This window comes from Haemorhous mexicanus, chromosome 4 (assembly GCF_027477595.1).
Source record: "Haemorhous mexicanus isolate bHaeMex1 chromosome 4, bHaeMex1.pri, whole genome shotgun sequence".
NCBI lineage: Eukaryota > Metazoa > Chordata > Aves > Passeriformes > Fringillidae > Haemorhous > Haemorhous mexicanus.
The window spans coordinates 30,571,458-30,587,050 of record NC_082344.1 but is presented as its reverse complement, the minus strand read 5'-3'; the positions used below and the strand labels follow the sequence as shown (position 1 = coordinate 30,587,050).

General features: G+C 38.7%; 1 protein-coding gene across 1 annotated transcript; it reads right to left on the bottom strand.

Annotated features, from left to right (window-relative positions):
• Positions 1 to 262: 262 nt before the first annotated feature.
• On the bottom strand, positions 263 to 14,979 carry LRIT3 (leucine rich repeat, Ig-like and transmembrane domains 3). Its single transcript, XM_059844261.1, has 4 exons — positions 14,864 to 14,979; positions 13,141 to 13,619; positions 5,435 to 5,740; positions 263 to 4,444 (listed from the first exon to the last, which is right to left on the bottom strand). The coding sequence occupies exons 1-4, from the start codon at positions 14,977 to 14,979 to the stop codon at positions 3,387 to 3,389; spliced, it is 1,959 nt and encodes a 652-aa protein (XP_059700244.1). The 3' UTR covers positions 263 to 3,386.
• Between the last annotated feature and the right edge of the window lie 614 nt (positions 14,980 to 15,593).

Below are 15,593 nucleotides of genomic sequence, written 5' to 3'. Positions count from 1 at the left end.
AGCAGTATCTTCATGCATCATTTTACAGCCACTGCCTGCAGATGCCCAGCACCCCTGCCACGTAAATGGTAGAATTGCAAGTAAAGGACATTGGGCACACAGTCACAGAATTCTCTAGGACATCACCCTTCTGTTGTTTCTAGCCTTCTTTCTGTATTTTCTCTCATTTCTTTTCAGACTTCCTTTTGTCCCCACAGTTACACTCATCACATCTTGTCTAAAGCTATAAACAAAGACAAAAGGGTCAGGAAAACACACTGCCTTGTATAAAACCAATTTTTTATTTTCATATGAAAACAACTTCTATTTTACTTACTTCTTTGAAAAGGTATTGACTTTGAAATTTCCTCTGTTTAGCCTCCTAGACATAGTCCAAGTGTTAATGGTTTTGCTATTACAGACATTCCCATGTTACACATCAAAGTTTTCTCTCTTAATTCCCTCCCCGAGAAAAGTATGAGGATCTGATGATGGTGCAAGGAATATAAAGCCCACTGAGAGCAATGGCAAGGACTAAAACAGATGCACAGATGCCTTAAGTTTGGCTTAGTAAGTACCCATTGAAGCCAAGATTATGGTTTAATATGATAAAGTGCTAAAAAATATTATGATAAGTACTATGCTCACTAAAACTCTAAGTAAAAATGACATTTACTTAGAATTCAGCTCACATTACTCAGTTATTTCATTAGCCATCCAGTTTTGACACACCCATTGTAGGTAATGTATAAAATGATGTCTAACTTTTTTCTGAATTCATCCTGCTTTTTAGGAAAAGCAGGATGAATTCAGAAAACAAAGTGCAAAGTATATGAAAGGCAACACATAAACACAGGCTAAAATCTCTCTGAATTTTCCTACACAGATTATAGTCCTCACTGTTCATATCAATGCTTGATCCAGTGCTGCATTTCAGAAGACACTATACAAATGATTAAGGGTGACAAAATCTATCTCACAATGGTTCCATCATCAACAACTGACAATATAAAAAATTACATCTGTTAGCAAAGTATTTCTTCAGCATTTTAATTAAACCAGCTCTGGTTGATACAGTGCAAATGTCTTTATTGTGTGATTTGCCATTTGTGTCAAATTCCTGACAAAATTGCCCAGCACATTTGGTGTTTTGAGATGAGTTGCAGAAGCATGTCTGGATTATGTAACTCTTTTGTCATGAGAACTGTGGAAAAAATAAGGTATAACATGTTTTCTTGAAAGAACATGCTCTTGATAGTAAATTTCATCTTTGATACACTGATAGCCCATGTGGCCAGAGATTAATTTCTGACTTTAGGACATGCTAATTCCACAAGGATTAGTAAAACACAAAGGTTTAACGTCCACAAGTGACCTCTCTCCAATGAACTGTGCACCATCTCCATTTGATACATTGATGTATCACCTACAAGTCAGGTGATATCAATTTTGAACTTCAGAATTAAATTTAGAGCTTTGAAGCCTGAAATCAAATACTCTCCAGGAAAAAAAGAAAAGTCAAAACAATTGTTCTCATTAACAAAAAACATGGTGGTTTTAATTGGAAACACCTTCAACAACTACTGACTACGCTGTCTATCAAGAAAATAGAAGGCAAATATTGTAACACTTCAGGTCCTGCACAAACCTGGTTCGTCATTAACGTGTCAGATGAACCTTGGTTTTGACACACAGAGAATCTCTTTTCCCTAAAAAAACATATATTAAAAAACCCAAAACTGTCAAAGTAAAATAACTTAGAAAGATAAAACCGTGATCATTGCAATCAAAATTATTCATGGAAAAAGTAAAAGGACTGATTTTTCACCACACATACTTGTAACGCAGAGAGGAACACCAAGGATAATTCTAAGTAGGCAAGCTAATTTTGCACTTTTGAACATCCCACCTGCTTCTTTATTACAGCTCCCATAGTCTCAAATACTCATTCTGCTAATCCTGGTCACTGGACACCCTGGTGTAGGTGCTACAGAGATTTTTCAGTGGGTTCATTTCCTGCCATGATTTTGTGTCAGAGGCTTTTTGACACCTCTCACCAAGCTATGCCTTACAAGATAAGCTCATCAGCATTCCAGCAGGCAAAATTTCATCCTACATTAGTGACAATGAGAAAAGCTACTGTTTTGAAGCTGACAAACTAAGGTTTGGTTTGTCTGGAAAATGTCAATTCCCAATTTCCTATCATAACAAACAGTTCCTCTAGGCATAGAAAGGTCCAAGAAAACAACACAGCTGTAATTTTCAGGAAAAACTGTGGCTCACAATTCATACATACTTCTAAATATAATATCTGAACCTGGAACAACAAAAGTTTTCTTATTTACTTCAGGCATTAAAAAAAAGCAGCCTCAGAATAGACTATTCATTATTAACATTAACAGGCAATTCTGAATTCATTGTTACTATTAATTTCTGATTTTTAAACATGGGGAAGCATATTCACAATTAACTTTCACTATGCTCATTAACTTCACATCCAACATGCCCTGAGGACAAAAACTCCTCTTACTGTATATCAAAAGGTATTATATTACTGCAATGTAGTGCATAATACTGTGCAATATCTGTGTCATATATTTACATATAAAAGTGTGTGTTGTATTACACAGTACCACAGAATTTTCTGTACAGAGATTTCTGGAATTGAGGTATATAGACAGACACATCCAAGTAAATTCTAAGGCTGAGATTTTGGAATAAAATCATCTGATGTAAGTTAATATAATTATCTAGTGTCTCTCAGTTACTTCAGGACACTAAAGAAGCTTCTTTGCCCTTTGCAATAACATCTGCAAAATGACAATAAGATGTGTATTGTACCTCTCAAGAGCCCATAAACTGTGTCTTCTATCTTGACTGGCCTGAAAATACTTCAGCCCAAGATACTGTACAAACAGCTGTATGACACCTCGAAGCGCAAGCTGATGTCAGAAGAAAACTTGTATATTCAAATAAAGCTTTGATCACAATAGAAGTAGTTAAAACTGTTTTCCTATTATGTTGAAGAACATCATTTCCAAGAAGATTTTGATTCATGTTTGATACATGCCACTAGCACATCATATGGTAAAACGAGAGGAGAGAAAACAGAAATGTTTTAATAAAAGAAAAAATATATCTTTACCCATAGAACCATTTCATGCTGTATTTTTCTTTGGAAGAACATCACTCCTTCACATTCAAAATCACAAACTTAAAAAATAAGAAAATAAACAGGCAACATTTGTCTTCTATTCCCCCTCCTACCCACCACCATCCAGTAAGACTCTATTACACCAGATAACGTATTCTGACCACTGTCTAGCATCAGCCTGCTTCCAGGTGCAGCATCACCATTTTGAATTAATTTTACCTATTATTTATTTGATCTCCATCCTCACCCATGTTCAGCACAGATACTCAGACCTGGAGCCCTCACTTTTGAAGGTCATTTGAGAATCCATGCTTGACCTAGAGCAAAGGAGAAGTCTTTCTGACTCATCCGTGTACCTTCGTGCCCAGAGCTGGTCTCCTGCACCCAGTGCTCGAGGCTTCAGAGACAGTGTTTCAAATTGCACATAAGTCTCTTTTGCAAGTTCAGCTTCCTTTGCAGATTTTGGTTTCAAATGAAGTTTTAAAACTTTGTAGAGTAAGAAAAATATCAAAGGTAAAGCAACCACACATGCTGCACTGCTGGCCACTATCAGAATAGAAAACTCAGAGCTGCTTTCATCATTTAACCCATCAGTGGAGAAAACAACACACTGCTCTTTTGTAGGTGGCACGCCTTTGGGTGAGACACATGCCATATATTGAGTACTAGGTTGCAAGCCATCGATTGTGACTTTGTTTTTGTTAGAATCAGTGCTGAGAGGCAACATATCTTTCTCACCATACTTGGAATATAACACAGTCACAGCAGAGTTGCCTGTGGCATTGACAGTTTTCCAAGTTAAGGTCACTCTTTCATCAGATTCACTGATCACTCTTAGGTTCTTCACAGTAACATTTTGCTCAGCTGTACCTGCTGTACTCAATGGAGTATCCTTCTTTCTTGAATCTCCAATCAGCTTTTTGCTTCCATTTGTCACTGCCTTTGAAACTTTCTTTCCATCTAACATGAGCCTGGATTGCTTTTTGTCAGTAAATGTCATGCTGGTTGACCTTTCAGTGCTCACCAGAGCTGTGGTGGTCGGTGTGATGGGAAGAGGTGTGGTTGTCCTCTCGGGTTCCTGCTTGGATTCCTCCTGAGTTGTATTCTGCTTCTCAGCCTCTGGCTTCCTCCCAAACTTCTGTGGTGATACAGTTGTAGTAACTACACCAACCACTGTGACAGTCACAGCAGCTTCTGACATTCCTGCCAAGTTCTTGGCTTTACATCTGTATTCTCCTGCGTCCTTGTATGAAATTCCTGTCAAGCTCATTATGGACCACCTGACACCCTCTCCAGGAGTTTCTTGAATTACTATGGGAAAGTGCAAAGAGTAAAACATTATGAATGGGAAGTAAAAAGGAAGTAAACATTATTAGAATACTTCTTACCTTTCTGCCAGAAGGAATTACATGTATGAAAATTTTAAAAATGAAACAAAAGCAGTCAAAAATCACAACAACAACAACAACAAAAAAAAAAAAACCCCAAACTTCTAAAACAAACTATGGAATTCCCAGCCATACTCTATTATTAAATAAAAGTGCTCAGCTTGGGTCAAAGTGGAAATAAATGTCTAGAGTAATTAGAATATAGTTTGCAGTTTCACTAAAAAAACCAAAACCACATGAAGTGAAATCAAATGTCTTAAAGCTGCTATTGACTCCTAAATACAAGACCCACTGACTTCCTGTGACACTTACCATGCTACCCATTTAAAATGCTATTGGAAATTTCCTTTGTCCTAAGAGATTTCAGTTCTCTAACCTTCATCACACCTATGATAACTTTCAACTACTTGGCATTAGCAAGTAGCATTTTTTACATTTAAGTTACTACATAAGTATCTGTCATAAGTATCTGCAGCTAGAATGATGGCAGATAATGATGCCTTGCACCATTTGCACACAGAAAACATGAATTTGGAAAATTCTGTGTTTATAATGCTGAGTTTTAAGTTGCTCAGTTATGGCCTCACTGGCTTTTTTAACACGAACATTTTTGAACAGAGGTTCAAGCAAGAAATTCTCCTTTCTACTTTCTAGCTTCTGAGTTAGGGTCCAACTAACCCAAACTCCATTTCCCTCTATCCTTCCCCCACTTCACCCATTTCTCCCTTCCACACACATTGTTCTTGTAACAGACCACATCCACAACCAAAACAGTCTGCTGGACCTGTTAAGACCCAGAACTAGACAGAGAATTTCGTAACAGCTGTTGCACAGATACAATCGCCAGATTGACACAATATATGCAACCCAACAATTTTTGGTTCTCCCATTTCCTATAAAAGAGCAGTTATACCTGTGTAGTTCACTGGAATGTTGTCTGACCTATTCCAAGTGAGCTGTGGTGTTGGGTACCCCGTGGCGTCACAGCGCAGCAGGACGTTGCTGCCCAGAGGGGAGGTGATTTTTGTGGCCGAGGTCATCACAGATGGTTTAAGACACTGCTCTAACTCAGCTCTCTGGAACAGGATTCCTGCCAGGCTCTCAGGTCCACTACATGAAACCAATGGATCAAGAAGTACAACGGAGGTGTCCACAATTTTAGAAAATTCAATTAGCTTTGAAATGCGACAGTCACAAAACCACGGGTTGTCCTGAAAACCTGAGGCAAGGAGGGAAGCAGGGAAAGAAAAAAAAATTGTCAGTCAATATATGGACATTGTGATCACAGTATGACACATAACTATCACCAAATACAAACAAGGACAACCCTGGACCTATTCTGAGTTAATCTTTTCTCTTTCAACTTGTGGGTTTTGTTCAGCTGATTGGTGGGGGAATATTTTCAGAGGTTGGGGAGAAGAAGTTTATGGGAGCTTAGTGATGTGCTGGCATTACCTTTGCTATTTATCTACCACATTTAAAACCACTTTGAAAAGATGTCTTCAGACTGATGATACATTTTCACCTGCCTGTGCCTCCTGGAAAGAACAGCTTCTCTTTGCTTCGTGTCACTCTCCTCTCCTCTTAGTCCTTCTTTAGGCTCTTACAGCTCGACCTTCCCTGACCCTTTTTTCAATGCTTGAGGAGAATACAATGATTTAAGGGTTTAGAGCTTACACCAACATCTCTGCCCCTTGAGAAAAAGGGATAAAGGCTAAGGAGAAAAAAGCTTTAGGCCAACAAAATTTTTATCTGGCTCTGAACCACATCAATATTGTTAGAAGTTGGCTTCACTACAGCCTCTGAAATATATTCAAGAAGAATAACAGAAGAGTAGAAAATAGGGAAGACCACAAAACACCATAATGACTACAATATTTTTATGATGGCACATAAGAACCCTCTCTCTTCTGTCAGAGCCAATAACATTTGTTTCTTGCTTCCAGTATATTAATTAGAAGCTTTTCCCTCTTTGTGAATTTATGACGTTGGAAGAGACTAACCATTTCTGAGGAATATCAGTCTAAATCCTCAGCTGATATTAATTGCCCCACTATGTTGACTTTCATAGAGTAACAGTGGCTTCACCAGGTAAAACACAACACAGCATATCACTCAGGAGTTCAAGTATTTTCCTATTGGACTCATAATTTTGAATATGCCTTTCTCATTTCCTCCAAGTACTACTAATAAACAAAACTTATGATCTGAAACAAGGGATGCAAGGACTCCTCACTACTGAATTTACTGATCAGTACAATAAACAAGTCATATAAGTCAAACCAGTGTTGAAAGAAAAAAGAGCCCTGAATACCTGCAAATATTTTTCAGAGTGTAATTTTAAGAATTATCAAAACAGCTATGGGAAGAATGATGGGTTTTTCTGGAAAAACCTGCAGTTGAAAGAATACATGAATATTTAACTACCTCTTCCTTTTATCACCAGACCAAGATTAGGTTATTTTAAGCACAATTGTAGTGATTGGTTAAAACTATGGTAAACCCTGATTAATCCCTGCTCTTTAAAACAACACTTGACCTGAAGAGATTCCATGACTTTGACATCACAATCCAATTTCACCCCTTCCAGACAGAAGAGATTTTACATCTATTCACTACTTATTGTTTGTGGGGAACAGAGAAGTCAAAGGAAAGTGAGAAAAGCAGCAACTGCTTTTCCTCAAAAATATCTCCAAAACACAAAAATTTTGCCTTTGAACTTCACACACATATTCATAAGGAGAAAAGACACTGTCCAAGTGTTTTCTATACCTAGGTACATCAACTGCTTGTGCTCATAGAAATTCTGCTCAGTCAAGCACATGTATGTAACTATTTGTGCTCTTCTTTTTGATTAGGGAAACTCTGTAGTCAGAGACGATACTCCGGTAATTTTCTTTTTGTTCTCACTTTCTTGCAATTTTCCTCATTATGTTAAGAAATTTACTGCAGGAAAGGAAGGAGTTTATTATTGTTTTTAACCTACTTGAAGCACTCAAAGCCTTTGAAATAGAACCAAAGAATGGTTACATTAGAAAAAGACCTTTAAGACCATTAAGTCCAACTGCTAACCCAGCACTGTCAAGTCCAGCACTAAACCATGACCCTGAGTGCTCCATTTAAATGTCTTTTAAATACCTCCATGAATGGTGACTGAGCCACTTCCCTGAGCTCCCTTTCAGTGAAGGAACTTTTCCTAATATATATACACCTAAACAGTTTTCATATTGTCCCAATATGTTCCAATATTGTCCCAATGTCCTGAAGAAAAGCCCAAGTCATTATAATAGGTATCAGAAATTGCCAAAATGAAAGGAATGATGAAGCAACAATGAACAGTCCTTAGATTGGATGGCTGTTTAGTCCAGCCTGGACACAGGTTTGACCATCTAATTGTAGGGCAAAGGAAAAGTTATGTCAGTCAGCCACTTCATCTTCCCCATCCATCCTGCTTTCTGATGAAACTGCCTGAAAAAGCAGGATTTATACACATAAATATAGTAGATACAGCTACATTAGTTCCTTCCTTGCCCCCCAGAACAGCCCCTCAGTTTATCTGTGTCTTGCCAATATCTGACAGTATTCACATTATTCCTAGCCATTGTAAAACACCAAGTTATGTGAATTCTCAAAATGAAAAGATGAAAGCACTATTGAGTTGGAAGCAAGATAAAACACTGAATTTCAGTTAGTGTTGAAGAGAACAGAAATGTGAATGCAAACCTAGTTTCCAAGCTACAAGGGGCATTTTGAACTTCATTCAAGAGTTTGCCCTGACAAGATGTTAGAAGTGAAAACAAACACGTGAAAGAATAAGGAAAGGTTAAAAGGGAGGGGGGGTGGGCGGGCAGAATTAGAAAATTGAAATGAGGGAGCTTAAATAAAAGAAATAATTTCTTAAGAAGCAAAAATTAAAATAATAATAAATCTCTGATGGCACATGTATCTGAGGAAAGAGAATGTCTTTATAAACCGTGGATTCTTTTGTAGAAATATCAAGGCAGCTTGTTGATCTGAGAAAGAAATACTAGCCAAGGTAAAACAAACATTGATAAATATTTATGCATTGCTATATACCAATGCAGTGCTCTTTTAATATTAATTATTAATTATAAATTGCTCTAAAAGCTTTTATTCTAGATTTAGCATATTTTATATTTACTCTCACACCTTTATTTGTATGCTAGCACGTACAATGACAAACTTATGCATATGTGTGTCTGTGCATCCACATTTTTGTAGTCTCCTCAGTAAGCAGGGTTTCCCTGGGCTGTGTCAATATGGACTTTAGCTATAAGCAAAATTTCCTTTGTAAATCAGTAACCAGACTAAGACCATAACTTGCGTAACACACTGAGTTTTAGTTGCTGCAAAATAGCAAGATGTAAAATATTCAAGTTTTAGGCTGATAGAAATATGCACCACACCACAACTTGGGCCAGCCTACCCCAGGCTCTTTCCAACTCAACCTACAGATTTTGATCCGGGGCTCTAAACAGTAAATTCCATATCCAACACTGTGTCACAGCATTTTCACCACATGGCAATTGCTAATGGAATACTTTCAGGAAAACCATCATCTACCCAGCTTAACAGGTAGGAGCCTGATGGACCTGCAGTATTCCAAATTTTTGGCACCTCTGCATATTACAGAGGCAAGATCTCACATAACTGCCACTCTGTCAAATACTGGACTATTCTGTTCCTCTCAATGAGTCCTCTTCACTAGAGTCCACCATATCATTCCTGCCAGAAAGGTAAATCTCTTGTACAGCAGCCAGTACTGAAATTTAGTTGTGATTTGGATCAAAGTATCAGGCTATGGCTCCAGAGGTAACCAAGAGGGCCAGAGGAATTCACACACTGGTCCCCCAGTCATTTGCACTGTTTAATTTTCAGCTCACTCCAGAGCTTTGTTCTGAGCTGTTCCAAAGGGCACTTTCCAAGACAAAGCCAGACATGGGTGCAGGGACAGTGGGCACCCCAGGGTCGCTCTCTGAAAGGTTTATGGATGAGACCACACCAAAGACAGCTCTCTCTATCCTGTTGTTTCCCCCAAAGCAAGTGCAGCAGGTTTGGTACCTCCAAATTATTCTGCATGTCTGTCAGCCCTTCAGGCATACAACACACCCCTGCTATTTCATATTCCAAAAGCACAGATGAATGATTTCCAGTGCAATTCTCACATAACTTCAGGAAGGTTAGACTGAAGAAAAAATATCCCCATTCCCAGAATTACATTTGAGAGTAACTGTAGCAACCTGTAGAGCCCATAGAGAAGGGCTAAATCTTACAAAGTGTGGAACAGAGAGTCAGCTTTAAAAAGACCTGCCCCTAAACTGTGTGGATAAGAGCCAGAGGGAGACACTTGGCCAAAGGGCCAAGAATCATTCCCCAAGCCTCTTTCATTTGGCATAGTGCACACACAGAGGAACATCATACAGTGGGAAGAGGTTAAAAAATCCAAAGCTCTTAGTACAGAGATGATGAACTGGAATTAGGAGATGTCAACATGCCAGTCTTCTGGCAAAAGTAGCCTTTGGCTCCTCCAAGAGTCCTTGAAGTAAACATGGGGAACCTGAATTTTGTCATACGAGCAACTGTCTTGATGCTCAGTCAAGACACCGAAGACAAAATTGCCACCTGGTGTTAAAAAATACGTTTGCACAAACATAGGAACTTAGGGCCTTACTGGTTTTGATCTTGTTAATTACATGCACATGACAATCTTGTTTTGCCAGAACCAGGAGAGAAGACAGCTCAAGTCACAGTTGATTGTACTAATTAGAATCTGACTGCTGTGTTCCTGACTAGACAAAACCAGCATTTATTTACTCAGGGTTTCAGCTTCCAGCGGAGTTCTGGCTGCAGTTATCGTTCCATGTAGGTACACAGGTCAGGCTGAATGCTCCCCCAGGAGCACATAGGACACTCGTGAGCATCAAAGGGTGCAATTGTGGGCATCTCATTTTAAGAGAAACAATTTTTAAACCTAAAGGTGTCCAAAGGGAGCCAGTAACTATGGTAGAAAACGAAAATAAAAATACTACACAGAGAAAAAAAAAAAAAAAAAAGCCAAACCAAACAAATGAAAAAACCCAACAAAACCAAACCAACCAAAAAAAAAAAAACCAACTCAAACAAAAACCAACCAACCAACCAACCAAAAAAACCACAAAACCTTCACATTATATTAGAAGTTGGTGAAAGAAATTGTGTGGTTAGTTAGGATGGCAAACAGTGGGGGAAAACCTATGATAGCTTACAATAAGAGATGGTGATTAGTTTTTCTGTATGCCCATGCCCTGTAGGACAAGAGGTAATCAGCTTAGTTTGCAGTAAGGGAGATTGAGGTTAGATATTAGGAAAAACTTTCTTACCACCCTGATAGATAAGCAGTGGAGGAGGTGACCATGGAAGGCTCTGGGGTGGTCTGGCCACAGCTTTATGAACAGCAGACCTTACCAGAATGGCTCAGCTCCTCTGGGCCTGTATCCCTGTGGGCTAGGTCCTTCCTGACCACATATCTCTGTGATCCCTATCTGCAGCTCAGAGGAAGAGGAGGAGGAGAATATCTATGGGATGCACTTCTTTCTCAGGCTCTAGCAAGCCCAGTAGAGAAAGGAGGGCCATCAGAAAGGAAGCACTAATACCCAATGGAGTCTAAATAAACTTGTCAAAATAACCCACGACATAAAGAGCACAGCACTTTCTAATCTCCAGAGAAAGGGGATGTTTTCTTATTCACTATGAAGTTTCTTATACAGCAAGCACTGTCTGTCTGCATTGGGATAAACTCATAGGAAAACAATGATGTCCATCAAAAAATAAAAAAATAATTCAGCTAATTGATTCACAGCTTACCCAAGGTAAATTTACTCAATATAACACAAGGAAAGTACCACCTGGCATTTTGTATTCTCCGGTGCAAATCTAAAATGGCTGCACAGAGCCTCCCTTAGCACCTAACAATAAAAAAAAAAGAGAAGCAAGGTTATGTTTAAACCCAGTGTGTGTTCCTCTCTGGAGGCCTGTGTTAAACCCAGCTGTATTTCATAATAGAAAATGGTCCAAAGGTCACATCCCAAGCCTTCAAAGAACTCAATGGTGGCAACGGAGGGTTTGCCAGGACTACAGGAGGCTGGAAAAGTGCCTGCACCAAGGAAGCCCACAGATGATTCCCAGAGTTAAGGGGAAAGAGTGTGTGAGGGTTTAAGATTTTTTTGGCCTTTTTTTTGTGTTGGGGGTTATTTTATTTTCTTAGTTCCTTTTGTTTTGCCTGAAGTGGTGAGGGCTATGTAAGACCAGGAAACCAATTAATCTCCAGGACTCCCACATGAGATCATGAAGATTAGATCTAGCACAATCAGCTCCCACTTTACAGCCTCCTGTAGTCTTCAGCGTGGGGACAGGGATCTGAGATATGAGATGGACTTACTTTTACAGCTTTTACTCTTTTTTTCTAATCCTGAATAAATAAAAACCCTTTATCGTGCAAGCCTACAATTTTCATATTTATGAAGCCATGCAGCCTATTTGCATGCATTAAGTTACTTATATAAAATATGATCTGAATGAGAGTTTCAAACTGCAGCTTCTGCTGTGAAACAAAGCAGCTGAACAAATGGACACTGCATATTGAGAGTTTAGATCAAGAAATTGGAAATATTGGGCAGTACAAAGCAGGACAGATCTTTATCAGTGCTTTTAGAATTACTGCAGTAGAGACAGCCAGCTGGTTTTCCTCCCTTCCACCTGCTGCACTACAAACACATCAAAATATACATTTCTATGATAGAGAAGAACAGTATTGATAGAACTGCTCCAGCCTGAGACTGAAAAAGAGAAAGGGGTTACCCTGGCAAGACTAGAAAGTGGAGATAAAGTGTCAGGTAAAGCACAATGCCACAAACAGAACTGATGCAATTGCATACTAGAGAAGGGGATCAAATTATGAAAAAAATCAGTCTGACCAAATTATTCTTAAATACTTCCCTTAAACACCATAAAAAGTTCCATGAATACATAGGGATCAGACTCCTATTTTCTCTCATATTCAATATGTAAATTGTGAAAAACTTCAGGATAATCAGTCAGCTTTAGAGTAATGCAAGGTCAGCAGAGGTCCCAGAAAGACCAGAGCTGCCCTCTTCTAAGCCACCAACACTATCTGCAGCATTGTGTCACAGGACAGGCTTTATAAGAGCATCAGCTCTAGCTGCTTGCTTGGCTTGGGAGCCTCTGGAAAAGAGCAGTTGCAAATGGACATGCTTATAGTTGCAAACACATACAAAGATGAGGGAAATGTCACCAGAAACACAATGTAAGTCCTGTATTTATATAGCTACTGAATGGCCTGCATTCCTGCAATCTGGATTCTCTTAGCTTTTACTTCAGTTTTATAGCTTTGAGGTAACAACACACAGGGAGGTCAATGTCTTCATTTTATGGTTTTCTGTTACCAGTAGAAAACAAATAAATGACCACAGAGCAAACCACAAGAGTGACCTGAGTAAAACCCCCTTTCCTGAATCCTATGCTGGTCCCCTAACTGTTCTCAATTGCAATTTAATGTTCAGGTATATTTTGGCAAGGAATGAGACGGGCTGCTCAACATACCCAAGATTACTCTCTGTGTCACCAGAATGTCTGTGTTCTTGGACACAATAGCTCCTGAGAAGGGGGGCCAAATGTCCATGAGGTCTGATGGCAAGGTGGTCAGCTTGTTGCTGGATAGGTCCAGGTAGGTGAGGTTTCTCAGGTAGCGGCCAGCATCAGCGGGAATGCTGGTCAGCTTGTTGTTGTGGAGATCCAGAGTCCGTAAGTTGGGCATCTCGGCCAGGGATTCCCAAGGGAAAGTTGAGAGCAGATTACCATCCAGCCTCAGCTCATGCAGCTGTTTCAAGTTATAGAAGCTGCTGATATCAATGTTGGCGACACAGTTGTAAGTGACCCACAGGTATTTGAGATCTACCAGGTAGTAAAAGGCTTCAGTCGGAATCCTTCGTATGACCGTTTTCTCTATACGCAGCTTTACAGTATCCACAGGAACATTCACAGGGATCTCATACATGTCAGGGTCATTACAGAGTACAGACCTAGCAACAGGGAAGGGATATAAAAAAAAAGGGAAAGAGGCATATTTGCGTTTATTTACCAGAAGTCTGAATTTCAGATTTAAATGCAAATGCTGTAACTTTCTGCAACACTACTACCAGAACAAAGAACAGGGAAACCAAGAACGGCCCTCTGCATTTCAAAGTTGAACAAACTCCACAAACATGGAGTCTCTAAGGACAAAAAGAATACAAACCAGAACTGATCCTTTCAAATGAAACCTAGATTTGCTTTAATCTGAAGTATACAAGCACCACCCTCTATCCACCCCTCACTCTACTGACTACTGAGACAGAAGCCATTGTACAAGGAATATTACATGCATGCATCTCAAGTGGGAAATGCATGCCCCCTGATTAAAAATATAAAAATTCAAAATTAAGATTACTAATCTCTAATTTTTCTGTATGATGAAGATTCAAAGTATTTTCCATACTTACCTTTTGGAATAGACTGAAAATTGAAAATATACCAAAGAAAATTCAATGAAGAAGAGCTTTTTGTCCCTCTTGTTGATGCCTATGTACAAATTACTTGCTTTATAGAGATGAACTTTCTGCTCACAATGATTTCAGTGAAATGGGATTTCTCAGCATTTTCAGTTATTTGATTTCAAGAACAATTTCTTTGGGGTATATTGTTTGCACGTACTAGCTTGAAGTATCTCCTGCCTTCAATAAGTCTATCCTTCATTTTGTCCCCGTTTCCCCTTGATTATTCCTCTACTTTACTTTTTCCTCATGCAGCTTTATTCCAGATAGCCTGTGATAATAAATAGCAATGACAAAGAGTATCTCCTAAAAGTGACACGACAATACCAGGTCACCACATTTCAAATTAACTTCCTTACTATCAAAAGTTACATAATTTACTGCAGATTAAAAAAATAAAAAAACTACTGTATTTATTTAACCAGAATCATCTTACACTAGTTAATCAGTTTGTAGAAATAGAAAGGACATTGCAATAGTAGGAATGTCATGGAACAGAAAGAAATTGCCACCTGCAAAAAATGAAGATTTAGAGTAGCTGTTTGTTAAGCACAAAGCCATAATCACCATCTGCTCCTGTTCAGGAATGCTGCTAGCCATAGAACACTAATGTAAAATACGCCTTCATTGCAACTATGCTAGAAAAAATTTGCAAAGTCTGAGAATGCTATATCCAATTTCTTCACCCCTTTTCCTTATAAATGGCCCTATATAACAAATAATAAAATATATACCTTGTTCCAGTGCCATCACTTCTGCCATGGTAAACACAAGTGCATTGTGAAGGACAAAAGCCATGAAGTTCTTCAAAAAAACTCATTAGGAGGTAGAAGCAAATAAACAGATACATGGCTTCCTCCCAGAAGAACTGACATGAAGAAATGTGAAGGTTTATTACTAGGCATTCATGTGCAGTGTGCTACAAATGTGAAGGTAGCCATCCATTTAGTAACAGCAGATTACAACAGATTAGCCCAGATCTGTGGCTGCTTAACCTTCAAATGTATCCTGAATGCCATCAGTTAAACCAGCTCACTCTTTACTCTGTCAGAACACACTCTGCTTCAAATCACATCCAACCATGTTCCAAGGTTGTTTTAATATGTAGATTGCAAAGTTAGTGTGTAATAAAATATCTCTTTTCTTCTCCTAAGAGGCAGTGCATATAGTATACTGTCTATAAAGGGTTCCAAGGTTCCTGAAGGAAATCTAGTACACCATGAGGATATTGCATGGCATCTTCTTTAATACTGAAAATGGAAAATTAATAGGAAGCCTAGATTCCAGAGCTTTTAAAAAATCCTGTAAAAACAGGGTTTTGCCAAAAATACATATATGGTTTAAGTTTTACACTGCAAAGCCAAACTGCATATACACACACACATAATAGCTGAAGCTAAACCTACACAGTCATCTTTTTCACCCTGAATAAATCCATTGCTCATACTGACAAAGGTATTTCTT